The sequence below is a fragment of the Antedon mediterranea genome, chromosome 4 (genome assembly GCF_964355755.1).
Source record: "Antedon mediterranea chromosome 4, ecAntMedi1.1, whole genome shotgun sequence".
Lineage (NCBI taxonomy): Eukaryota > Metazoa > Echinodermata > Crinoidea > Comatulida > Antedonidae > Antedon > Antedon mediterranea.
The window spans coordinates 369,918-397,400 of record NC_092673.1 but is presented as its reverse complement, the minus strand read 5'-3'; the positions used below and the strand labels follow the sequence as shown (position 1 = coordinate 397,400).

Here is a 27,483-nt window from a genome sequence, read left to right as displayed (position 1 = left end):
AAATTTTTTTTAAAACAATTGTTCCTTAATAGTTTAGTTTATTATATCCTTTAATGCCAACATTATTATGCCAACATTATTTTTGTCTGTTCTACAATGGGTATTCTATTGAGGTACACAATCTGTAAAAGATAGACCGTTCCTTGCACCAACCATGGCCCTATAGAAGGTCTAGAAGATACTTGCACCAGCCATGGACCTATAAAAGGTCCAGAAGGTCCTTGCACCAACCATGGACCAAAAAAAGGTCCAGAAGGTCCTTGCACCAACCATGGACCTATAAAAGGTCCAAAAGGTCCTTGCACCAACCATGGACCTATAAAAGGTCCAGAAGGTCCTTGCACCAACCATGGACCAATAAAAGGTCCAGAAGGTCCTTGCACCAACCATGGACCAAAAAAAAGTCCTTGCACCAACTGTTCACATGTTATTTTTAAAGCTACGTCTACTCTGTAAAACTAGTTTGACAACAAAAAATGTGATGTGCCCAAATATGATAGTGATATTTCCAAATATCATAGTGATATGACATCAATATATGGGCACATCAAATTTGTTTTGTCGCATGAAGTTTGATAGTGTTGAGACAGAGCTTAAGACAAATCTTTCAAGATGCATGTACTGTAGGGTTCACACTGAAGAAGCATGGAAACTTATTTATTTTACCAGGAATATTATTGCATATCATCAGTAACTTAATTTTGCTTTGACAGGGAATTTTAAATATGATATATGATTATATTGCATTGATGGTTTGAATGTACTTTTTTTAAATACTATAAAATTATATTTTACATTTTATTGCTTTATTGAAACTCGTTTGGGAGAGATACATAATGTTTGTAAATTAAGGTAAATATTATGATCAAGTATATTGTTTGAGTGACACTTTTTAGATTTATGCACAACCAAACTATCTAACATTATAACCCTTTGGAATTAATAATTACTTTATGTATTTTACTTTAATAATCTTTCTGTTTTGTAGACAATGAATTGCATTTTATTGACTATTGTAGACAAGTAGATTTATAGTTACACACAGAACATGAAGAATCTTTAATAGATTGTAGTGCAGTTTGCACAACCTAAAGTTTGCAGTGCAGTGCCCATCTTATATCTGTCTCATTTGCATATTATATATAATTTTATTTTCCAGTTAAATAACCTTTACTATTTTTATTTCAAATCCACATTCTCACCATGCAACATTCCATACAATCCTAACAATTTTGTTTTCAAATGTATTTACACATACTTTACTCAAGAACCATTGTTTTTTTACCAGAAATGCATCCTCGGACTATTTTAATTAAAAGAAAATAAAAGGGAATGCACCATTATAATTTCACCTTATAAACGTAATTAAAGTGGAATATATTGGGTGTTTTTTAAAGCAGAATTTTAGGTAACATAGTTGGAAACTTTTGTATAATATGGAATTTGACATAACAGTTCTAGTAATAGCATTCTCTTTTTACTTTTCTTATGATATTTCTTATTTATTTATAATGTATTTCTTATGCATGTGTTAACATAGCAAGAGCAAGAAAGATAATATGCGATCATTTGCATAAAGTGCATACAATGATTTTGATACTTAACTTTACTATTTTTGTGCAGATGAGTTACCTGTTGCTGTACCCCCAGGTCAATCACCCTCTGTCGTTGGTACTCCTGGAAGCGAAGTAAGCGCCAAGGAAACGGACCATGTGATTGAGATGCCTGAAGAAACTCCACAAGATGACACCGCAAGTACAACCTCTGCTGAAAAGAAAAAGAAGGTGAACATATAAACATTTTAAACAAATCAATAAAACAGTGTCCTAAATAAATGTATACATTTTTTTTTGTTTCTGTGGACAAAAAAGTTTTTATTTTGACTGACCAAACTTTTTGCTTTTTATGATAAAAAACAGTTTAACTTAGTTGCATTTGGACGAAAACATTTTAAGAATTTAAAGGTTTGTTATCTGTAAGAATCTGGTTGAATGTGTTTGGCATAGGTAGTACCACATTTTGTGTACACTTTCGTAGAGGATTTTTCATTCATTCAACACGTATGCGTCACTAGAATATTGTAGAAGGTTTTTTGAAAAGAAGAACATGGTTTTACTTAACACCACATCCCTGTAAACTCACCACACAGTAGTAAACCTTGGAAGCAGTCCCTATGATCAAGGAAGAGAATTTCACTCTTCTCTCTGCTCTGATTTTAAATTCTAAATCAGCTTTAATAAAGTAGTAATATAGTATACATCACCAACACTTCTTTGATTTGATATTCATCAATATTTATACAAATCCTGGTATCACCATTGAACTTATCAATATTCTAGGGTCAGGATTATTATGAAATACAAATAAAGAGTTCACCAGTTTGGCTTTCATTCATGTTCCTTGATAGCGTTTGAAACTACAATCAGTGGTTTCTGTTTCATGAGAGGCAATTTATTTATATTTTGCACTTTTTAATTTAGAAACTGGTTTTGGAAGAGAGGATAATTATTTGACATGGTACCATTTTAAATCATATTTATAGGTTTTAATGATTTTTGGGAAGGTGGTTAAATTAAAAATGCCTAACATTAGGATTTTCCACACTAATTCATTCACACAAATAGCATGAATTTACCACTAAACATTAACATTCATTTTTACAATATTGTTCTGCTTGTTGCAATGATCTGTTTGGTTTAGTGTATTTTTAAACTGGTATGAGCACAGATTTTTTTAAAATCTTTTTATGTACTTCAGTTAATTTATACCTACAGTATAGTAGTCTGGTTTGGTAGTAAATTATACAACATGTGTATTTAAAGTACTTTTGCATGCCATGTTATGTGTCTTTAAATGTAAAAAATAGTATTGGAATTTATTTGGTATTCCATTTCTATCTGCATAGGGTATAACAATTATTTTGGACATGAGTTTATTATTTAAAATAGTAAAAGCGTAAAAAGAGATACACTTCCCCTGAATATAGTAGTTGTTGCATGAAACCTTTATAACCTTTTTTCCCCCTAGTTTCTAAAGATCTTGGTGCCCTTATAGGAGAAAATATATTTGGAATAGATTTGCTATTTAATTTGTTATGTTACTTTGGGTATTTTTTTGTTTTCTGCATGATATTTTGATAAACTAAAACAATTAAAAAAAACATTTTCCTTCCTGTTCTGCTGCAAACCTTGACAGAGTCACAAGAAGCGAAAAGATCTCCTTTCTTCGGTAAATTACTTGGAATTGTGTTTTATTTGGTTTGCTGCTCTTAAATGTAATGCTTTCTGTGCAAAATTCAATACAAAATACAACATGCACAATAACATACACAAATGTACAAGAGTAATACAATACTTTATTATAATAAGTACAGGTTTGTAAACCTAAATATTAATTTTTTTACAGAAGTTTTTATTTTATTGCTTTAAATTGTAAAATAAATTGTAAAGGTAATTTTTTAATATAGGGGAAGCAAGTTGCTGTTGAATCAGTCCCTCTACAGGTATCTTATTTCTTCCACTTCAGCTATAGATGCTACTAAGTTTTTTTTTATCAATCTTTAAAATATTCATTATTTTTAGCTTACCTGCTTCAATTGAGATATATACAAGATTGCTTATGTAATAACACTGATAATGATGATGAAAGTGAGAGATAACATAAACAGTTTTGAATAAGTTGTGATATTTTATTTGTTCATCCAGTAAAGCTCTGTCCACACTATCAAACTAGTTTGACAACAATACCATTAATAGAGGATCTTGTAAGAAATATGGTAGTGATATGCCATCATGTCCATATATGGGTACATTACTTTTTTGATAGTGTAGACAGAGCTTAAGTGCATTAAGTGTAAAGCTACATTTGTGCATTTCATTGATATGGATGAGAATCCAGAGATTTATTGCAAATTAATTTTATTTAAATTATTACCATTTTAACTTCATATTTAATTTTAGTCTACTTTTCTAATTCATTTTCGTTGCTGTATTTATTAGTGTAGATTGTAGATAATAAAATTGTTTAGAACATACTTTATATTTTAATTTTCCAAAATCACGAACATTTACTTGAGAAAATCCAAGTATTACTGTTCCTCACGTTTTTTTGTGACCAAAAGGTCACATGTACGAGAACCGTGTGAAACAAAACATGTTGACCATGTGGTCGGAAAATGTGTAATTCCGTATTTATTTTTGTCGGAAGTTTAAGCAAAGTTTAAGAAGTAAAATCTCTTAATTGTGGTTTGTGTGGTTAAAAACAGAAATTCTGAACTTCCTTTGAATAAAAAAAAGATTATGCTTTTTTTAATTTGGAAAAAAAATAAAACATTTGTATTTATTTAAATAGTTTGCTAGTTGCAAATTCCAATAAACTTAGTCACTTTTACATTTTTCAGCATATTTATTCAAATAGTATAATGTATTTTTTGTTTTGCAATATTCATTTTATTCATTGTAAACTGAAATATTCTAATTGCTAATAATACATGATTATTTATGCTTTTATTATTTTTTAGATAATTATTAATTTAGCCAGCAAATTAATCAAAATCATTGTTAATAAACTTTGTAGGATGTCTTAGAGGAGGAGATTGATTGGTGGTCCAAGTACTATGGATCAATTGGAGACAAAGAAAAATGTGGTAGCTATTTGGAGAAGGGGTATGATACAATTAAGGTAAGGAAACTAGGAATAATGTAATATTATACTCACCTAAATGGATGACTCTTGTAATTGGTATTGAGTGAGAATTATCTTTGAAGAAAGAAAATGAGAAATGTGTATATTTGTATGTGTAGTGTACAGATTTTATTTATAGACAATTATTTAGACCTATAATTTTAATTTATTTAACTTTTTATATTTAAGATATTTGACTGCCCCCTTGAGAAGGTTGAACCTTTTGACAATTTCACTGATTTCTGCAACACATACGACCTGACACGTGGTAAGACCAAAGAAGATGAAGAATCCAGTGGTGTTGGCGAATTCAAGGTAATTACACAAACTTAAGTCATCACAAACCATACTTAAATGAGCGACCGACCAATGACAACTTTTTCAGTGGTTTGTTTGACAAAGCATACTTTGTAAATATTTTTCAATTTGTTTTTCTATCTTAATTTTTTTTTTTTTTATTGACTGTAATTTTTTTTTTACTGCACATCTCATTTTTCTCAATAAAGTTCAGTTCAGACAGATCATTTTATGGTACTGTCATTAAAACATTTATACCAATATTTGAGAAGTAATGTTTTTCTTTGTATTTATAGGGTCTGTTCCGCGTCTACCCATTGCCTCCAGACCTCAAGGCTCCCCTTCCACCTAAGCAGTTCAAATCTCTACCAAGCAGCACACCAATGGATTGTATTGTTCGCGTTTATGTCATCAGAGCAATTGACCTTCAACCTCAAGATCCTTCAGGACTTGTAAGTATACAGATAGAACATCTAAAGTCCATGATCGCACTGGACTTAAGAAAGAGGTTATCCAAGACCAATGGTTACTCTTACTGACCACTGCCTGCCCATTAGAACTTGCCATCGTCTCGGTAATACTAACCATGCTGGCTAAAAAGTCAGAATGTGCCACTGGTTGCTTCATACAAAGTGATTGAAGATATTAAGTTTTTTAGTTAATATTCTGGTATAGTTTAAATATTATCTATTATGTATTAGCAAGAAAGTTATTATAACTTGTGTATTTGATTTCAATACTTACAAAAGTGTATTTTGCTTACAGGCTGATCCCTACTTAAAAGTATCCTTAGGGAAGACCAAGATAAAAGAAAATGATTCGTACATTCCCAACACATTGAATCCAATGTTTGGAAGGTAAGCTCCACATGATGTTTTTAATTTAATTTCAGTATTATTCTTTTCTATCCAATCATTTCATTCATTATATTTTGGAATATAATCACATACTAATATATATGCTGTATACATATTTTTTGTCCCTTTATAATTTTTAAAATGATTAAACAAATTAATGTTTTAACTAATATTGCTTAAAATGACACATTGTTCATCAGAAAGCCCAGTTTTAATTTTAATCTTCTGTTCATTTATTCATCTACAGTATTTCACCATTATTGTACTCATCCAATTTCACTATTTTAATATGTACTGTACATTTTCATTTATTTATTTATTTATTTAATTTTTCTTTTTCTTTTAGGATGTTTGAAATCAAGGCCTCTATTCCTGTAGTGAAAGACTTAAAGATAGGCGTAATGGACTATGATTTTCTTAGCAGTGATGACGTTATTGGTGAAACCATCATTGATCTTGAGAACCGAGTCCTCACTAAATACCGTGCTACTTGTGGTTTGCAAGCCACTTATAACACGTAGGTTTACTTTCTTTCCTAGGAGCATTGCCACGACATTTATTATGCGTAGCCCGTTGACCCGAATAAAACAAAATAAATAATAACAATAAAATAAACTATGTGCGTTAAATAATGCTTTCTCTTTTTATAAGCAAAGTAAATGGACTTAGCAAAGTTAGAATATATATTTTCTTTTTACTTGACATTAATAAAATATGTTTTTCAACAAAATGGGATTTTAAGTGAAAAGATGGAAGTAATTGTTTTCTAAAATTTTTATATAAAGGAAATTGTAATAAAAAAACTTGTTTTCTTCCAAATTATTGTTACAAACTTTACAAATTAACAGCAATAATCTTTTCAAATTGCCTAACAAAGTAAATTGGTGATTAATTACACTTCTGTGTAAAAACATTTTGATGAAATAAGACAATAACCATACTGTAAAATAGTATGTACTGTATAATACCAAAAAAACAAAATTACGAGATTAATGAAAATGCAGACGGTCTTAAAATTATGTGACATGTTTTAAGAATACTATTCTCATCATCAGAACTGTAATCAAAGCCTAGAGTACTTGTATACCTACTACATAGTTTTATTTAAATGAGCAAATAATTAACATAACAAAATGATGTATGTATTTACAATTGTAGATCTGGACCAAATGTATGGAGAGATGCAGTTACCCCAACACAAGTTCTACAAAAGTACTGCAAGAGTAATAGTCTGCCGGACCCAGTCTATTATGGCGCCAGTAAGCTCTGCTTTGATGGCAAAATGTACAACCTCCAAGATTTTGGTAAGTACAAAGTTCATTTGTTCATGTGACAATACTCTCAGTTCTTAGGTTCCCTAATCCCTAGTTTGTTCATTTGACAATACTCTCGGTTCTTAGGTTCCCTAATCCCTAGTTTGTTCATGTGACAATACTCTCAGTTCTTAGGTTCCCTAATCCCTAGTTTGTTCATGTGACAATACTCTCAGTTCTTAGGTTCCCTAATCCCTAGTTTGTTCATTTGACAATACTCTCAGTTCTTAGGTTCCCTAATCCCTAGTTTGTTCATTTGACAATACTCTCAGTTCTTAGGTTCCCTAATCCCTAGTTTGTTCATGTGACAATACTCTCAGTTCTTAGGTTCCCTAATCCCTAGTTTGTTCATGTGACAATACTCTCAGTTCTTAGGTTCCCTAATCCCTAGTTTATTCATGTGACAATACTCTCAGTTCTTAGGTTCCCTAATCCCTAGTTTGTTCATGTGACAATACTCTCAGTTCTTAGGTTCCCTAATCCCTAGTTTATTCATGTGACAATACACTCAGTTCTTAGGTTCCCTAATCCCTAGTTTATTCATGTGACAATACTGTCAGTTCTTAGGTTTCCTAATCCCTAGTTTTGCAGGTTGAGGATCACACAGAAGCAATACAACCTACTGATATTGGCAATAATCATTCATTTCTAACCTTTTACCAATACCCGTTACCCGGGTCAAATATGGGTTGGTCATTTCTCTATTGCGTGATGGTCAAGATTATTGCACCAATTACCAATGTTAATTTAGTCTAGTCTATGTAGGTTATTACACATATACTGATCACAGGGGAACATTTCTAATCTAGATTAGCATTTACACCTAATCTATCACCATTCAATATCCCACTACTTTGAATAGCCTTGCTTTAGGATGGTAAGCTTTACCTAAGCCCACAAGAAATCCTTCGTTTTATTTCAATTTACCATGGGCGCACACGTCGGTCAAACAAGTAATAAGGCAGATAATTGTCAGGATTAAACCCGGCTTTAGATACGTCTGTTAGCGATCATATATTTATCGTCTGGTCATTCAAGTTGGTCAAGTACAGGTCAGTTTAAGGACAAGCATGGTCCTAATTTACTACATGGCTTTTTTACTTTCTGTTTTGTAGAGGCTAATAAAATCCATAATGAACATGAAGGACCAGCTGAGGAGAGATTGGCCCTGTATGCACTCCGCATGTTACCATTAGTCCAGGAGCACATTGAAACACGCCCTCTATACAGTCCAATGTTGCCGAATATCGAGCAGGGTAAACTGCAGATGTGGGTAGATGTATTCCCAATCCATCTTGGATTCCCAAGTACACCATTCGATGTGCAAGTTAGGCAGCCAAAGTCGTAAGTAATTTGGATAATAAAAGCTTCTTTTTGTAGTAGTGCCTATCACAATAAATGAAGATAAATGAATAAAAATTAGCTATTACCTGCATATTACTAGTAATGATTTATTTTCTCAGATATGAACTTCGTTGCATTATCTGGAACACAAAAGACGTCAAACTAGATGAAACTTCAATCACCGGTGAAAGAATGAGTGATATTTACATTAAAGGGTAAGATTTACAGACGAATAGGATTTAGAAGAAGATAAGTATGATTAGCGTGCTGATTAACTACAGATTAATAAAGCATTAAGTGAGATTATCTTAAGGAAACCACGACCACATGGTCTTACTCACGCTGCCTCTACAGGCATCGTGTAATTTAAAACTTGCTTGTTGTTGTAAAAAGCTAAATTTAATATTTTGAAGTTAAATGTATTGATAGAATTAGCTGTCTGGCTTTGATTTGCGCCGGAGTGATTGTCAGGTTACCGTGGCAAGAGGTCACTATCGATTTCTTTCGGGTTTGATCGATAAATTGTCTTATCTTTTGAGTTTAATCAATAAAACATTACATAATAGAAAAAGATAATCGGATTTGATTTAAAATATAGATTGACATCCAAAAATAATGATTATCAGATAACAATACAATTTTTACGATAATAAAACCTGAAGAAAAGTGAATTATTGAGAATATTTATAAAGCATGGCCAAACCATAGAGGGCTCTATTCACCATCTATAGTAAATAATAGATATGACATGCACACAAATGATATACATTAAAGGAATGTTTTTTCCATATAAATCCAAAAGAATCGGAAGAAGTTGCACCTTTGACTCAAAATTTCAGGAACCTCCAGTGATTATTAGTAGCCAGACTGAGTTTGTTTCACTCAAAATAACTGGTGTTATAACTGCTATTTTCTGAATTCACACACTAAAGTACATGTAATATTAGTAAAATCATAGAAAGGCACGGTTATATATTCATTTGTTCTGCTAGTATACAGAGGAAGGAGAGCTTGTAGCATTTGAGTTCAAAAGTTTACGCAGGTAATGTTAAAAATACCGGTAAAAAAATATGTTTTTGATTTGCCTCGAATGACATCATACACATGTCTTTTGACGAACACCATCAACTAATTTCCCCTCCTTTTTCGTGATGGATCACGGACAGCTTTAGCAGTATAATCACAGCAATGTGTGAACTCTTCTTGTGCTTTTAATTTTGTCACCAACTGTCTTTACTGATCAAACTATATGGTTAAGGATTTACTGTACTTGTAACATTAATGGATAGGATTTGGCATGAACTAAATTTGGTTTTTAATGTGTGCAAAAAAAAAATAGTTCATGTTGTTAATATGCTTTCAATTTTGCAAATGTTAATAGTACAGTGATAATATTTTTAAAGCACCCATATCCAGTAGGAAGTTCAAGGCTCTAAAAAGCAAAAAAAATAATAAATGTAAAAAAATATACCAACTCTAAAATCTTATTTCTTCCTGCCATCCATGTAAGTAAATACTAAGATGCTAAGTAAATTAATGGATTTTCCCCAAAAAGTTTGTATCAAGTATACCAACATTACATTTCTTTAGTGGGTAATCTACAAAGATTACAGAAAAGGGCTTTTTATCACAATATTGTGAACAATATTTTACATTCTTTTTTGGCAGATGGCTTGCTGGCCAAGATGAAAAGGTTCAGACCGATGTTCATTACCGGTCATTGAATGGTGAGGGTAACTTCAACTGGAGATTTGTCTTCAAGTTCGACTACATCCCACCAGAACAAGTTCTGGTCATTCAAAAGAAGGTACCATATATACAGTATTTAATTATTTTTCCTTTCCTTGCTATATTATTTATAATTTTGGTGGTTTCTAGGTACTATGTGATGACCAACAAAACATCGATGTCAGTCATCACTCGGAGTGGAGTTGTGGCTTGGTGGTTATGATGCTTAGCTACCAATTTAAGGGTCCTGGGTTGTCCTATCATATGTCAGGATTTTTTCTAATGACAAATTACAACTCCACTCCCAAAACTTGTAATAAGACTTTGTTTATGTTTGGGAACAGGATTGCCACCTTTTAGAAGGATAGTGAATAATTCGCTTATGATTATCCCTAAAAATTTGCCTAAATATATAATAAAAAGCTCTGTGTATATATTATTACCTAGTGTTCATCATATTTGTAAACTAAACATGGGCATATTGTTTTAAGGATCATTTCTGGAGCCTTGACAAGACTGAGGTGCGTGTACCACCAACTCTGATTCTACAGATCTGGGATAATGACAAATTCTCGCCTGATGACTTTTTAGGTGAGTTTGATTCTTTAAATAAACTAGCCATACTCTCTAAGTAAATAAAAATAACGTTGGCTGGTTAAATAAACTAACCATACTTTCTAAGTAAATAAAAATAACGTTTGCTGGTTAAATAAACTAACCATACTTTCTAAGTAAATAAAAATAACGTTTGTTGGTTAAATAAACTAACCATACTTTCTAAGTAAATAAAAATAGCGTTTGCTGGTGGATCATGAAACCTATACCTAACAATATATAACTACAAAAATGATGTCTATGTTGTTGAAAAAAGAAATGTAAAATCAATTTACAAACTTCAAAACATATGCGAATTAGTCAGACAATTTTCTAAGAAAAGATATGTTTTCATTTACGTGGGAGTATCCAATTACAGGGGTAATCCTGACCACAGCCATTTGAACCCAAATGTAATACATCATGAAAGGAAGGTAAAAAAAGCTAATTGTGTGGGTGGGACACTGTAATAGTTTTTAATCCCTTGTTTTACTATCAATTTTAATGTCAACTCATTGAATGTTTGTTGACTTTATACTTTGAGTATACAACAACAATAAGACATGTTGATATAAAGTGTGCGGTACAGCAAATATATTATTTAGCTCTCAAAAGAACTGTTAAAACGGGAGAATCTCAACAATTCTGTTCAAAACTAAATATATCTGGTGTACCGCAGACTTTATATCAACATTTGATTTTGCCATAAAAACCTTCATACAATAATGTATGTGTTGCATTTATATTATATGTTGTTTATATATAAATCCAAAGGCAAATTTCTAGAAAAATGTTGTGGGTATCAGTGGCTGGATCAATGGAGATACAAAATAAAATAATAAAAAAGCTAAATCAAAACCAATGACATCATAATCAAAAGTCAGAAAAATTAGCAGAGCTTTCGGGAAATATATAGGGTAATACAGATTTACTATAAATAAAAATCGACTTTTCTGTTATATTTTTTATTGTTCCATCAACTATGTCAATGAAATGAGTGTGCTAAAATATTAGGGTCTAGGATCTATGTCCTTGGGGCCATTTATGTCATAAGGCGTTTACCCTAATTTTACTAAGCTTATTGACGCCATTGCATATTTTTCAGCAGCTGTACTTTGCTAAGCCCTCTACTCACCATCCCTATGGTCCTCAAAAGGTCAGTCTCGGGCCAGTCCTTATGACCTAATGATTGTGACGCGAGAATTAAAACCAATTAAATTATCATTTTGGTCAATTTCCTTTTTGAAATATGATACGTGAGGTAGCCGCTATTTATTCCTAGCAACCTCTTCCTAACTATTAATATTCCTATTCCTAGTTAAACTTTTAATATTGCTATATCATTTTGTAGTATCATCATGTTTTAAATTAATTTATTTTACGTAAATGCAGAGTGATTGGTCTTGTAAAGTTGACTAAAAATATGGTTTGCTGCCCTCTTTGATTGGCAGTGCTTTCAAAATTAAAAAGTATGACTTTTTGCCAATAATTACAACCTATGATTTCTATTTTACTATAAAATTAGTATTTACAATTTTGTTTCATATTAAAATTTCAATTTTTCTGGATTTGTTTTGTGTTATAATGCAATAGTTTATATTGAAAAAAATATGTTTTTTTTTTCTCAAATTTGTATTCATATATCATTTATATTTCTTACTTTCATATAACTGTCATCATTTGTAAATTTGACAAAAATTAGATTTTCAAATTTTGTTTCATATTATCATTTCAATTTTGTGTGGCTTTATTTTGTGTTAAAATGCAAGAGTCAAATAAGGTTTATTCTCAAATTTGATACTGTATCATTTATATTTCTCAACATTTCTCAAAATATATATTCTTGTTATGTAAATACTAATAGCAATGACCTCCACATGATACTACATTAGTATTCAAACATATTGCCAACTGGGAAGAAATTGACAAAGATAATTTAAGATCCGCGGAAATTCAAAAGAGCTTTCCAAAAGGAAATGCTTTAATTCAATTTACTCCTCACTAAGGTTTACTGGATAAGAAGCCTATTGCGTGGCTCCAGTCTCTATCCCCGGTCTGATCTCAAATGTGTTCACCGTCATTCGTTACACGTTTCACATATCAAGCATCATGTTCACCGGATGAATGTCTGAAATTTGTAAATTTTACCGGTAACAGATAATGGTCAGTTGTGACCTTATATTGCTTCGAGAATAAAATAGGCCGGTTCAACAAGTCATAACAAATGCTACGAGCTAGTTGAAGATATTAGAAGATATTATTGACAATGATGAGTTAAGAGTGAAGCTTGCAATGTTCCTATGGGACTTACCTTCTTTCCTTCATGTATCCATCACTCATCATCATAATTTGTTTTACTTTGATCCTGTGCACTTCAGTTGAACCTAATGATTACATTTCTTCTGAAAGCAAAGCGTATCTGTTTTCTTATGTTTCTGTGATTTTTAACAGTGTAAACATGTTCTTTAGATTTAATTTGTGTCCCTGTTTGTCAATTTAATTTTTAATAATAATTAACCTACCATTTTTGTTTTCTTGCATATAAACCCACCTGACAGTTCCTACAAAGCTGATATATTTGATTTATTCATTGATATATAATATATATTTAAGTAAAACTTATATTTTAAAACTATAATAAATACTATAATTGCAAGCTGTCTAACCATTATACAATGTCTGTCTATACCATAATATAAATAAAAGAATTAAATTATTGGTATTTAATCTATTCTAAATTGTGGATAGTGGATTTACTATTTATAGTAATGTTCAAAATATATTGTTTAGCAGGTGGTGTAGACTACAGTCATAATTGATTCGCAATCGAACTTTCAAACCTAAAATTGAATGTTTTACCCTGTGTTTTGTTTGTGTTGTACTATATTTTATTTTTTAAAAAGCCAAATACTGTAAAACTGCTTGGTATCACATAGCAAAACATGACAATCACGGCATCAACACATTTGTTATGTGTGCTGTACACCCCAAAATTGTCCTAAGCTTGTCAAAGAGGTAAATAGTCGAAAGCAGTATGTGGGCTAATTTAGGATGTAAATGGCAATAAAATTCACCATACTGATATCTACAATTAATTACATCTTAATAGGCAACACTGTATTAAGGTCATTGTCCCAAAATTTCATTTGTTTCATTTTAGGTACACTTGAACTAAACCTGAATGGAATGCCTTCACCATCAAAGAAATCATCAAAATGCACTCTGGAAAAGTTGCCAGAAAACAAAGCTGGTGTGGAGGTCACCAGCGTGTCTCTCTTTGAGCAGAAACGACTCAACGGATGGTGGCCTTGTATCAGTGAAGAAACTGGAACACGAGAGTTAACTGTATGTCCACTTGTTGTATTTGTATGTTAATACAGAAATTAAAATGTATTAAAAAAATTTGAGTATTTACAATTTTTAAATACTCCTTCCTCACAAGACAAATTTGTGTAATCTAACATTTTAAATTGTATTTATTTTATTTTAACTACATTCAACAGCGAAAAATCGCTAATTATAGAATGCCTTAAAAAATATTTAGATATAAATATATACATACAAACACAGAAAAATAAAATATGTGTTAAATGTCACTAGAAATTAAGATAATGATGTGAATGCCTCAAACACTTATAAATACAGTATTACATTGTTATTGTTATATTTATGTTCTTATTTGTATTATTGTATATAAAACATGAGGGAGGTCTTGGGTTTATTGCTAAACAGATTTTAAATGAATAAATTGGTAACAGATTGGAAACGCACTACTCCTGGAGGACATGAGAACTAAATAAAATGACTTCCGGCTATCAATATAAAGGGAATTACCTTTATGCTTGTGGGTATGGAGTTGAAATTCCAGATGGGGAAAGGATATAAACCGGGAAAGGCAATTGGAAAAACATGTTGAGAGAAAAAAAGTTACAATAGAAACTGATTAAAAGACCAATCTTTAAGACAATTTAAACTGTCGGAAGCACAATTAAAATAGAATAAATCTATAATAGATAACACAAATAATTATTAGAAAAATTAATTGTAAATTCAATGAGGCCTTTGTTGTTATATTCTGGATATTGGATTAGTTTTTTACACCAAATAACAAATAATCAGGGTGTTTTTGTCTTGACGTAATTTGTACTTTATGCTAAGTACATTGAAAATACTTTTTAACATAAAAATAAGTAAAGTAATTCTCTAATAGTAATAATGGTAAAAGACTGAATAAAGTGTACGTCAAGTTGATGGACATTTTATTAGCCCATTAGTCCCAACTTAGATTAGCATTTTTTGGTCTACCTGGGGTTAAGTCATTTACTTAGGGTTAATACTGTACCATAAGGTACGTAATCCTAACTTGGATATTTTTAGCATAATGATATTGGGGTTAATCCATTAAATCCGAGTGTTAATCAAGCCTGTTAAGGGTCGAACTAAAAGGCCTTCACCCAAGGCGGTGAAGCAGAGAAAGTCCAAGTTGCTAACCAAGAGGTTATTATCTTGTAAATGTCCAGGTGTTCATTCAATATTAAAAATATAGTAAAAACTGAAATTTGCTTTAAAAAAAAAATTATTTCAATTTACATTCAACAATTTACATAGTGGGAATACATCAACAATACAAAGCAATTAAAACTACTCAAAACATTTCTTAATTTTAGAATTAAAGACAAATTATAAAAGTAATAAATTAAAAATCTGCAATAAATAAATACAGTATGATGGTTCAGTATTACATAATGTACTATATGCTATATTTTATGTGAGGGAAAAACACAAATTATATAAAATGTTCACCTTTAATATTACAGGGTAAACTAGAATTGGAGATGGAGATAGTAAATGAGGCTGAGGCACTGGAGAGGCCAGCTGGCCCAGCTAGAGATGAGCCTAATGCTAACCCCACGTTGGAACCACCAAAGTAAGTTACAAATAATTATTTAAAACAGGCTGTCGGCAGAATATTATTCACCATGAAATAAAACAATACAATGATTTGCATTTAAATGTATAAAACCCAGTACTATTTTCTTGACTAGGTTTGAGTTGAATTTAAATAATTTACATTGTGACATAAGATGTACTTTACCATAATATTGCTTATGGTAATATACAGTAGTAACATTGTTAAATTTCAATATTTTACACAATTTCAACTGTTTTGCTGAACATTGGTTTGTTGGCTTTCTGCCTGAAAGTTGATTGCTTTAAGAGGGTGATAAATTTCTTTAACCTGGTGTGGTGGTCATTATTTTAAGCTTACAAACTAGCCTGTATCTAAGCTCCCCTAAAGGACCTTCCCCTTACAAAGTTCACAGGAGGTTGTACAAAATATAAACCTAGTGTTATTGTTTTCCTTGGTACTTTGAGATCAATGGAGATATTTGTATCAGTGACGATTTACCGGTCATTCCAGTCCTCTTGGGCGAATAGATTTACGATTGAATATATTGCTTGACATTGTTCCAGATTCAGTGATGGGTCTTTCTTCGGTCACAGAGGTTAAAGGGGTTATGTACTTGCTATAGGTCATCGTGGGCAGATGTTCGTGATTTTGTGGACGCCTTAGGACCAAGAAAATTTGTACTCCCCATCATATTATTATTCTTAAAAGCTAATCAATAAACTCTTTTTATTCACGCAACATAATGTACAATTATGTCCAATGGCATTTATGTGCCGAGTTTATTAAAAGTTCAAGATTTTTTTAATTATTCCTATTATGTTTAATTATGTATGAATGTTTGTAATTTTATTCATTTTTTAACATTTATTATTTTTTCACACTTTGAATTGATTACTTATAATAATCACATAAAGTTCTCCGATTTCTTTTGTTTTTTATGTGGAAAAACGCTTTTTCTTTGTGCAACATCATATATATTGGCTTGCCATGCTGTATGATGCATGATTGTTTAATGTCAGGCTACATCAAATGTGATTAATTATAAAATTCTTAATTTGGATAAGTAGTTCACTGGAATGTCAAACATTTTGTGACTACACCCTCCACAAAGTTACCATTGCCAAGTTATAGTTGGTTCGCATGATTTCTTTTTCTCCCGGTTGGGCAGCGATTAAATGTGATTGCACCATCGAAGGACGTATCCCACGCAACTGATTGTACCATTCATAATTACTTATCGTCGTCGTTCAGGCATTGTTTTTCGTAAACAGTGGACTTTACTTGAACCGATGATCAATCAATGTATGGGAGAAGTGAAGAAAAAGCTCGAAAAAATACAAACAAATAAACATTTTTTATAAGTTTCTGATCCCACAAATCATTTAAACTTTGTTGACATCATGTTACATCAATTCAATATTTAGGGTTCTGTTACTTTGGCCACTTAAAAAAGTTCATGAGTGACTTTTTATAATTTTTAAAATGCTGTTATTGGTCGTTTGCTTATTGCTTACGTCAATTCTTAAGTTAGGTTAGTTCTTCCATCCCCACGATGGTTGCAAAAACCGACAAAAAACAGCTTTTTATATACACATCAATAGTATTTTGTTGTTGTCAATAAACCCTTTGAGTTGGTGATTGGTTAGGAAAACACATGTTAAGCAAATCAATGACATTATATATACTATCAATGTTGATTGATTTATGGTATACCTAATGTGATACTCACGTCACTGAAACATAATAGATCATTTTCGCAGAATATTAAAAAAAAATAAACTGTCTGAAAATTAATGCATTCCCTCAAGAAATTAAATACAATGCATTTTACATTTCTTCATAAAATGTATCACCAATGTTATTCAATTTCTTTTTGTTATTATACATTTATGTTTATGTAACTAATGTAAAACTAATGTAAAACTAATGTAAAACTAATGTAAAACTAATGTAAAACTAATGTAAAACTAATGTAAACTAATGTAACTAATTTCTCTTAAATATCCTTCCTTCTTTCATTATCATTTAATATTTGTAAAAAAAAGTGTAATAGCTCCCTCAATCACAAAGAAACAAGTTTGTACTTAGAAGAATGCCCTCATTAGTTTCTAAAGTTTCTTTGAAATGCAGTGACTTAATTTGTCTTATTATTTTGTATGAATAATATTTTCATTTGATGTTTACCTTTGGCCTCCAACTGCATACCTCAGTCAATAGTGATATTACCATTTGTTTACCTTTATACTATACCAGAATACCTAGCCAATTATTGACAAAGGGTAGGAATGCAATCTGACGGCTTTAAGGATTACTATGTCTGAAATTCCTTTATGTGTTCTAATGAATAATAAAGGATATGAAAAGGTAAATAGTTGATGTTGCAGACAGCAGATAATAAACAACTTTACAACATAAATAACTTGGAATTTTACCAAGTTAATTTTAATTTCAGAAATATGTAAAATATTGCTTTTAGGGTTTAAGTAAATAACATGTACTTTACAATATAAAAAAGTCAATAAACCTTGTGACATCCTGATAAACTTATTACATAATATTCACATTTTTTCTGATTTGTTTCTCTTTCGTTACCGAAATATTTCTCAACAGTAAAGGAAAATATATTACTAGATGGATAAAAATAGCACAAAAGAAGGCAAATCAAACTCAATTTTCAATTGTGTGTTTTTCCTATAAAATTTTTATAGTTTTGATAGCCAAGCAATTGTGAATAATAAATCAATTTTATCTAGTAACTTTTAACCTTTTTTCTGTTCAATTTCTTAATAAGTGTAAATCAATACATTCATATACTCTTAAATCATTATTAAGTAGCTATTCTGATTTTTAAAGTAATCTGATCAATGGTTTGATTTAGTTTTTTGTGCAAGAGCCCTTATCAAGTCTTTACATTATCATACATTGTGTATGTTCCAAGTTGTTGTTTCCTCAAAGAAAGTTGAACAGGTTAGATGAGTGAAAATGTTATTGGTCACTCGGTGAGAGACCATCGGCCGTTCGGGGTTCAAACATTCATCATGTACTGAGAACCCTGAATAAAAAGTTCATATTTACACTCAGACAGACAAGCAACTGGTTTACATTCAAGTATGGTTTATGCTTTTATTGTATTGATGCTTAAAATACCTTTCATCAAATTTACTTGTCATATTTGTTTTAAAACAATGCCAGTTGTATGTCCCTTTAATAAATAAACAATTCATAAAAATTATTCATTTATTTTCTTCAAACTTTCATTTTGTAAGACGGCCAATTATAACCCAAATCCTTATTTGTTTAGTTAGATCATGGTAACTTAATATTAATCTGTTGTTGCTGCTAAAATATGTTGCCAAAGTTTGATGGTAACCCAAAATCTCCAGGGGTACATGGCCCAAAGGAGGGTTACTAGTGCCTCTACACCTGGGTCAGGGGACATGGGTATCTGTTAGCGTTGACCTAACTTATTTCACCACCTCACAAGTTCACAAAAAGTAGGCCAAATTGGCTCTGCAGTGAATTGTTGTGGTTCTGTCTGCTCATGTTTTCAAAGCATCCAGCTAACAGAGTATTTTTACGCCTCATTTCAAAAGCATATGAAAATCAAGATTTACAATTAACACTACACATGAAAACATGGTATCATTTCACAATAGAAACCTTGAAATTGTTCCCTTAAATGTGCCGAGGGCTATGTCTAGTCGAGACTGCCCCTGGCTTACTGACACCAATAGTATCAATATCTGCTGAACTTGCGATTACAAAAAAAAATATCAACAACTCAAATTTCAATTGTATATGAAGTTAACCTTTTGACGAGTTTTTCAGCGCGATTAAAACCATTTAGCTTCTTTTAATTTTAAAAATGCACAAAGAAACAATAAAATTGCAATAAAAAACATCTTTTCTTTTCCTACAAAGATTGCATTTATCTCAAGTGGTTTAACTGTTTGGCCGACAAAAGATTCTGATATTTCTTATGGATTATTATTGAACTTATCAAATAAAAGAAGAATTTTTATAGGGTTGTTCAGATTTTAAATCTGACAACCGATTAGATAAATTAAAATCAACAAGTATATGACTTTGTAGCGAGTTATTGGCTACATTGAATCCATTTAACTTTTACGAAATAAGATCACTACAAATTGTGCCAGCGTGCGTGCTACATTTGTTCACTTGCCCACCTCAAACTTGGAATATTTGGTAGGACTAGGCAGTGGTGTAAAGACTATGATGAACGAACTCACTGGCTAAACACAGGGTCCCTAGAGCATGAGAAATCCATGCAACTATACAGCATCGAAGGGCCCTTAGCAGTGCTAAGCCATGCAGGGGCTTTTAAGCCATGCAGGGGCTTTTCCCCATGCATTATGGCGGGCCCTTAGCAGTGCTAAGCCATGCAGAGGCTTTTTCCCCATGCATTATGGCGGGCCCTTAGCAGTGCTAAGCCATGCAGGTGCTTTTTCCCCGTGCATTATGGCGGGCCCTTAGCAGTGCTAAGCCATGCAGGGGATTTTTCCCTATGCATTATGGCGGGCCCTTAGCAGTGCTAAGCCATGCAGGGGCTTTTTCCTCATGCATTATGGCGGGCCCTAAGCAGTGCTAAGCCATGCAGGGGCTTTTTTCCCATGCATTATGGCGGGCCCTTAGCAGTGCTAAGCCATGCAGGGGATTTTTCCCCATGCATTATGGCGGGCCCTTAGCAGTGCTAAGCCATGCAGGGGCTTTTTCCCCATGCATTATGGCACTGGGACTGGAGTGGTCGCATTGTGGTTTAGAATCTGTTGTCTAGCAGAGGTTTAAAAAAATATTGTAATTTTAAAGTTGTTCCATTGAAGTGGATAAATGGGTTCTAATTCCCACCATTATTTAACAAAAGCCTAATGGAATGTTCAAATTGGTATAACTTTCCTTTGAGTGTTGCACAATAAAAACTAAATTTGCAACTCATCTTGAAATTAAAGTTACATAATGCAGAAGCATTCTATCGGAAATAGTGTCCCGGACTGTTGTTCATTCTCCATGTCTAGACTAACCTTGGGCCAAGTATTTTGAATCCCTTTGCTAGCATACATCATGCATGAATGTTAAAGATCCCAGCCAACTATGGTAACAGTGCCATCAAAGCATTCATTCATTTACAGTACTTGCACAGTGCCATCAAAGCATTCATTCATTTACAGTACTTGCACAGTGCCATCAAAGCATTCATTCATTTACAGTACTTGCACAGTGCCATCAAAGCATTCATTCATTTACAGTACTTGCACAGTGCCATCAAAGCATTCATTCATTTACAGTATACTGTTTTTAGCCACATTTTTATTTCTTCTTTCTATTTTTTTTCTTTCTATTGTTTCATTTTAAAGTTCAGTGACACCATGATGCATCCATTGTGAGCCATTTTGGTTGTACTAGAGAAGAGTGAAATTACTTGCAAATTAATTTCACTATTCCCTAGTTGTACAATACATTTCACACCATTTAAAATACATTTTCTGGAAGAACCTATTTTTTAGTTTATCAATTCTTAAAAAAGAACTATTCTTCTTTAAAAGAAATCATCACAAACTGAAGTTTGAAACATTTTTCTTGTAATTATTGAGGCCTACTCCTATGGGATAAGAGATCAAACAGAACGCTGTGTACTTCATACACTTTTTCTTGGCGTAGCCGTTGTCATACGTGACAAGAACACTAATATTTCAGGAAGTTGTGTTTATTTTTAATAAAAAATGGCTTTGTGAAAATATTAAGTTTTCTGTTAAGGTATTTCAAAACACAAACAAAATAGAGAAGGAAGAAACCATGGAATTAGATTAGCGAAAACTTTTTTTTGAAAGTTTAAAATCTTGAATCCCATAAATTTTGAGCGAAAATAAATAAAAAGTTGGCTGTAAATCTACAATTCTGATGGCTCACTTTCACTCACAATTTTGTTTGCTATAAAAAATTCAAAACCGCAGAAAGGTAATTATCCAATTGACGCCAGGAAATTAGAGTATTTAATTAAGATTTCAACGGATGGGATTAAGTAGATTAACTTAATTAACCTGATAGTTGATATTAATAGAGATTAGCTAATCTACTTAATATTTTTCTTTTCTATATCCTATAAACAAATTAGTCTGTAGTTGAGTAAGTGAACAAAATATCTTGTTTATAAAATGTTATTAGGCCATAAAATACATGGTACTTTGTGCACAATAAACACCGTTTCTTTTTACATGATTTTGCATAATATTGCTGCCACAACAAAGTTAACAATTAAACAGTTTGAAAGTAAATTTCAAGTTATAAATAATCTACCAGAACCATAAAAATAAGAATGTTAAGTGACCTAAAATAAACCAGGTACTTTACATGTAGTGATACAAAAAAACTAAAGAGAGGACATTGCCTGACAAGAGTTGAACAGTTAACTTTATCTAGGTCATATGGGTAATAGTGTTACCTGTTATGTTTAATTGTACCTAGCCAGCTACCCTTAGGTCCAATACCCCACATTGATCTCTTATATCCAGCCACTTTCTTCTAGGAAATGTAACCTAAATATATGAGAAGGCATTTCATTTAGAGATAAACAGGTGAAAAACTCTTCGTTTATTTGTTGTATGTTGGTTCATTTCTCATTGTTGTTGACAATGACAGGACTATTTCCCCCTTTACTTACAATTGCTCAATGTAAACTTGCATTGAACTGTGCCCCAGTTAATTTTGTGAGTTCCTTATATTTTTGAAGTTGATCAGTTTATTGATCAACTAAGAGACCACATGAGACCATAGTTACTCAACAGTGAAGTTAGTTAATAATCAGACCAGTTAAATCCTTTTAAAAATTGATTGACCTAATAAATGAAGGCAAACATTGGTGTAACCAATGTAACCCATTGACCTAGAAATCAGCCGTAATTCTACAATGCTTGACCTCACGGTGAACTGGTGAATTCTGATCAAGAAAGACAGTATAGTAAAAAACAATTGACCTTTGCTGGCCAAGGTCAGGTGACCGAAGCAAAGTCACGTTTCATTTAGACCTTGATGCAGGGTATTCCTGTGGGTTACCAACACCTTTCCAGAGGGGGGTCCAGGAGGCAAGATCAGCTGACCCAGATCCTATCACCTCACTTTTATCAGAGTAGTCATGTGATGTAGTGACTGGCAACTGACCATCTCACTAAGCCCTTTCATCAAACATGATAAGTATATAGCAATGCAACCCAAGTATATAGCAATGCAACCCAAGTATATAGCAATGCAACCCAAGTATATAGCAATGCAACCCAAGTATATAGCAATGCAACCCAAGTATATAGCAATGCAACCCAAGTATATAGCATACTTAATTATAGTTTGTAGCCTCCCTTGTGCATTTCTGCATATATTCTGTATTATACTTGTTTTCTTTATTTGACAATATGAGTAGAAACATTGAAATAAATAAATACATTTCATATTATATGTAACACTGCACATTTGTAATTTAAATCATATATCATATTTGATGTCTTTTCTTCTGACTTTAGTGTTCTAGTGACCCCAATATTGGTACCATTCTTACCACAAGTTGACCGAGCTAAGTGTGCGTGCAGACCACTGCTGAGCCCTCTATTAAATTCATTAGCTTTGAATTCATTCAGAATGAAGATGTCTTTTGTTTTGTGGGTTTCTGTTGGTTCTTTTATCCACAAAATTCTATTTTTACTCTAAATTGAATCACCTTGAAGTCCACCAACCAAATTTCAATGGAATCTGGAAATATTTCATCTGTGTGCTATGGTGGTGTTATTATGTTTTACCTTAGGGAGGATATAAAATATTGAGGTTAACTATGACTCTACACCTCTATATTTTTTTATTTCAAAAATTAATTTAATAAATGCTTTAAAGGTAATTGTATGGTAATAGTCACTACACACTGAATGAATTTGCATCTCATTCTTTAAATTTAATTTAATTTTATGTCAATGCTAGATAAATGTTATCATCAATCATCAATAATTTTTGCTTACTCTTAAATCCAAAAATAGGTCTGTTTTGATAATAATATTTATAGTTAGGTAACATTTATTTGCTAAAAGGTGCAATAAACAACATTTCTTGATTAGGAGTAATTGATAAATTGGTAAAATTTACATTAACCACGAAATAAATAGTGTAGTAGAATACAGTGGGGTGCTAACAGTTGTATGATACAAGAACATTGTTTCCAAAAGATTGTGACATCGTACCTACCAATCAAATTAATGGACAAGTCATCATCTTGTCCCAGCAAAGAATGCGTACGTGAAAATGGCCAGTTCGGTCAAAGTATCCTAATATCCATTTTATGATGAATTAATTGACCTTAACAGAAAGCGGGATAATTTAAAGGGACAATATTTTAGAGAAAACCTTCTATAGCAATATGTTGGTGTGCAATCAAATATTTGTTTCAATTGGAAAGAAAATGAATAGATATCAAAATCTAAAAATAGAATATACTTGTAAAATTATAATTCTTTGTTATTTGTATTAAGTCTTCTAAAACAGCTTTCAAATTTGTTTGTTCAGCATCTTTAATTTGGATGTGAATCCGTTAAAAGGTAACCTGTTGAAAAGTACTACCAACCATAGGCCTTCCCAATAAAGTGGTCCAATTAATTAATTAAACACTTGAACCCTAGCCATGGGGGTAGGATAGTGAGTCAAGGTTACTATACTTGACCATGTCAAACCTGTTTGTCCAGTTTCATAAAGAGTCCGTCCGTTCATTTCTCACTGGGAGAGATTGCTTAATTTTCATACTTTCTTTACTTCCAATCTGATTTATAGTTTTATTAGATCACTAACCTGCTGTCTTATAAAAGTTAACCTATTGGATTGTACAGTTGGATAGAAAAGCTATAAAAACAGAAAAAATTTTAATAGAAGTTTCATTTTTTGATAGAATGGAAAAATATATATATATGCAAGCAAGCAAGTGTAGCTTTAAAGAGGTCAACTAAAGTATATACTTTTGACCATTAAGAGAGAGATATCATCTTTAGAAAGGAAACCTAAATTTAATAGTATTACTGCCGCTAGCAGATTGAACTTTTATAGATTTGCTTAATTTCCTTCTTATGTTTGATAATTATGTAATACAATTTATAGCAGGTATTTTTATTGATGCTCTTCCTTGTCAGTCCACACTCTATTTTCCTTGCTTTTATTTACTTTCAGATTTTTATAGATAGTGGCTTATTGACATTAGTACGAATAAATGTACTTATGCCTTAAGCTGGTGTACCTTAAGCTGGTGTACCTTAAGCTGGTGTACCTTAAGCTGGTGTACCTTAAGCTGGTGTACCTTAAGCTGGTGTACCTTAAACTGGTGTACCTTAAGCTGGTGTACCTTAAGCTGGTGTACCTTAAGCTGGTGTACCTTAATTCCCTTTTGGCCAATATGTGATTATAATCGTATGCTGTAGGACATATTTTAAAGATTGGTAACGTGCGTACAGTGGTATTGCATTAATATTCCTTTATGTGATCAGTTTGGCCATTAAATCTTTGAGATTTGTTTATTTATTTGTTGCTTTTTCAAGTGAAAAAATATAAAATATCTTTTCAAAAACACAAATGGTTTGAACTGTCAAGGTAACAATTGTTAACTATAAAACGGAATTTTAGGAAAAGACTGTTCTGGTTCTTTGCCAAAGTTATTTCAAAAAAATAATTAATTACGTATTGACCTAGAAAAGAACAAATAAATGACAATTGTTTGCGTACTGATGTTCACACCGTCACAGTATTCTAACTTTGTTTAGAAAGTTGCACATCAACAACTTATTACAATTCCAACCAGCCTAACTTTGTGCATATACATTTGATTCCCAATATCTTTGCTATATGACACTTCTTCTTTAGAAATATCTTTAATTTGAACACGACTACAGCCGGATAAAGTGAGTAATACAGTTGATCATATTCCAAAGTTACAGCCACTCGCTTTTCCCAAATCCCGGAAACATGCACCAAATCGTGGAGCCCCCCGCTGAAAGCCCCTTGTCAGTTTAGACGCCACTTTCTACTATCTATTGCAAACCCTTGTTGGAAACTGATTAGTCACTTGGAATTGCATTCAATCAGAGACATTTGTCATAAAATGAATTATTCTTGATAAATGCAGATTCGTAGAGTTGGAAAAGTCAAGGAGAAGCGAGTTACATAGTATCACGATCCACCCTCCATGATTGATATTTGTAGGCCATACTCTCACTCATTTCTACTGCTACTTGGTCGCACAAAGTGTACAATTTTACACTTTTATGTACAAATAGAGAACATTGTCCATATGTACTACTGAAATTTAATATTTAATCGATACTTCCAAAGTATGTTTTACATCAGTTTCTCAGTAACGCATTTCTTATTATCAATATCGCCTTCCTATCACAGTCCTTTCTTTTTGTGCAAATATGGTAAATTACAGACTTTCCTTTCATTGATACACAATGATAATTACTGGTATGTATGTTAGCCCTAGAGCAACTTTGATTATTGTGCTCGCATATGATGTGACCTATCATTTCCTTGTTAAAAGTAAAATGATTATTATCATTATTTATTATTAAATATTATAAATATTGAACTGCAGTATAATATATAAAATGTACTGACATGAGTTTGGACTTGAATACAAGTAACTTAATAAAAAGATATGTTGCTTAAAAGGTGAAAAAAAAGAATAAGTACAGTATATAATTTCAGTTCATTGCATTGCGACAAAATGATGAATTCTATGGTGATTGAAATGCATAGAATATGTAGCTCCCTCTCTGGTCACTTTTAGTGTTAGACGTGCCTTTAGTTTGACCTTTTAAAGTTAGAAAAAGACAAAAGGAGTGAGAAAATTAAACAGGAATTTAGCTATATCACAACAAATTGATTGAATTTCCTTTCAATAATTTGCCACTTCACGTTGAACACATGACATATGTTGTAAAACATATTTATGTACTTTCCAAAATCTTACTGAAGCCCAGATATTTTGACCTATACAAATGTGTCCTTATAGTGGCCTTGTTCAAATCCGTGTATAATTATTTTCATTAATTCTGCTCTACCAACTGCATAAATGAAAAAAAATAGAAAGTATTTCATTTGAAACTTAGTACTATTAATAACCCTAACTACTTCCCTGATTTTCCCAGAAATTCATTTTCTACCAAAAGATGATATTGAAATGTACATATTTGGGACACATTTCTGTCAATGGTACTATACTGTAAATGCCAGTACAAATTACAAAGTACAAAGTTTTTCTCAGAAATGTTTACTTTTAAAATGATTTCTTCAACATATGGATATACCAATTTGAAAAGGTTATTAATATGCAAACGTCAGTACAAATTTTATTGAAAAATGCTCTTCCTATAGATGTTTACTTTTAATCGTTCAATGGCTTACAACCCCGATGTAACCCTAACATAGGAACCAACTTAATAGTAAAAGCTTTATAAATTACCGTTTAACCCAAAATAACATGCAGTAAATCCCCATGCGCAACAAATTGTACCAGTAACTCCCCCTACCCACAGGAAACCCTTAGTGTTTTGAGTCAACTATTGGCAAGGTTCACTAAAAGGACATATACATTTTATAATTGTGTTCTTTATGAATACTGAACAATAGTGCAAGAAGCATTAGTTGTCCACATTCTTAAGTTGCTGCTAACAATAAGTTTGTACTTATTTCAAATTATTTAAACCGGCCAAGTGTACTTTTG

The 27,483-nt window shown here is 31.9% G+C and overlaps 1 protein-coding gene across 10 annotated transcripts in view; it reads left to right on the top strand.

Annotated features, from left to right (window-relative positions):
* The window catches only part of LOC140048133 (myoferlin-like), a 68,905-nt gene that overhangs the window by 32,852 nt on the left and 8,570 nt on the right, over positions 1–27,483 (top strand). For 6 of the 10 annotated variants that reach the window (XM_072093170.1, XM_072093174.1, XM_072093173.1 and 3 more), the window contains 15 exons: positions 1,624–1,784; positions 1,920–1,964; positions 3,196–3,228; positions 4,576–4,680; positions 4,873–4,998; positions 5,277–5,432; positions 5,746–5,837; positions 6,184–6,354; positions 6,996–7,141; positions 8,266–8,494; positions 8,614–8,709; positions 10,163–10,301; positions 10,714–10,813; positions 13,977–14,161; positions 15,634–15,743. In XM_072093170.1, coding sequence (XP_071949271.1) covers positions 1,624–1,784; positions 1,920–1,964; positions 3,196–3,228; positions 4,576–4,680; positions 4,873–4,998; positions 5,277–5,432; positions 5,746–5,837; positions 6,184–6,354; positions 6,996–7,141; positions 8,266–8,494; positions 8,614–8,709; positions 10,163–10,301; positions 10,714–10,813; positions 13,977–14,161; positions 15,634–15,743 — 1,894 coding nt within the window. Of the gene's footprint in view, positions 1–1,623; positions 1,785–1,919; positions 1,965–3,195; positions 3,229–3,466; positions 3,503–4,575; positions 4,681–4,872; positions 4,999–5,276; positions 5,433–5,745; positions 5,838–6,183; positions 6,355–6,995; positions 7,142–8,265; positions 8,495–8,613; positions 8,710–10,162; positions 10,302–10,713; positions 10,814–13,976; positions 14,162–15,633; positions 15,744–27,483 lie in introns of all 10 variants that reach the window. The other 4 variants (XM_072093169.1, XM_072093171.1, XM_072093172.1 and 1 more) reach the window with 4 other exon arrangements.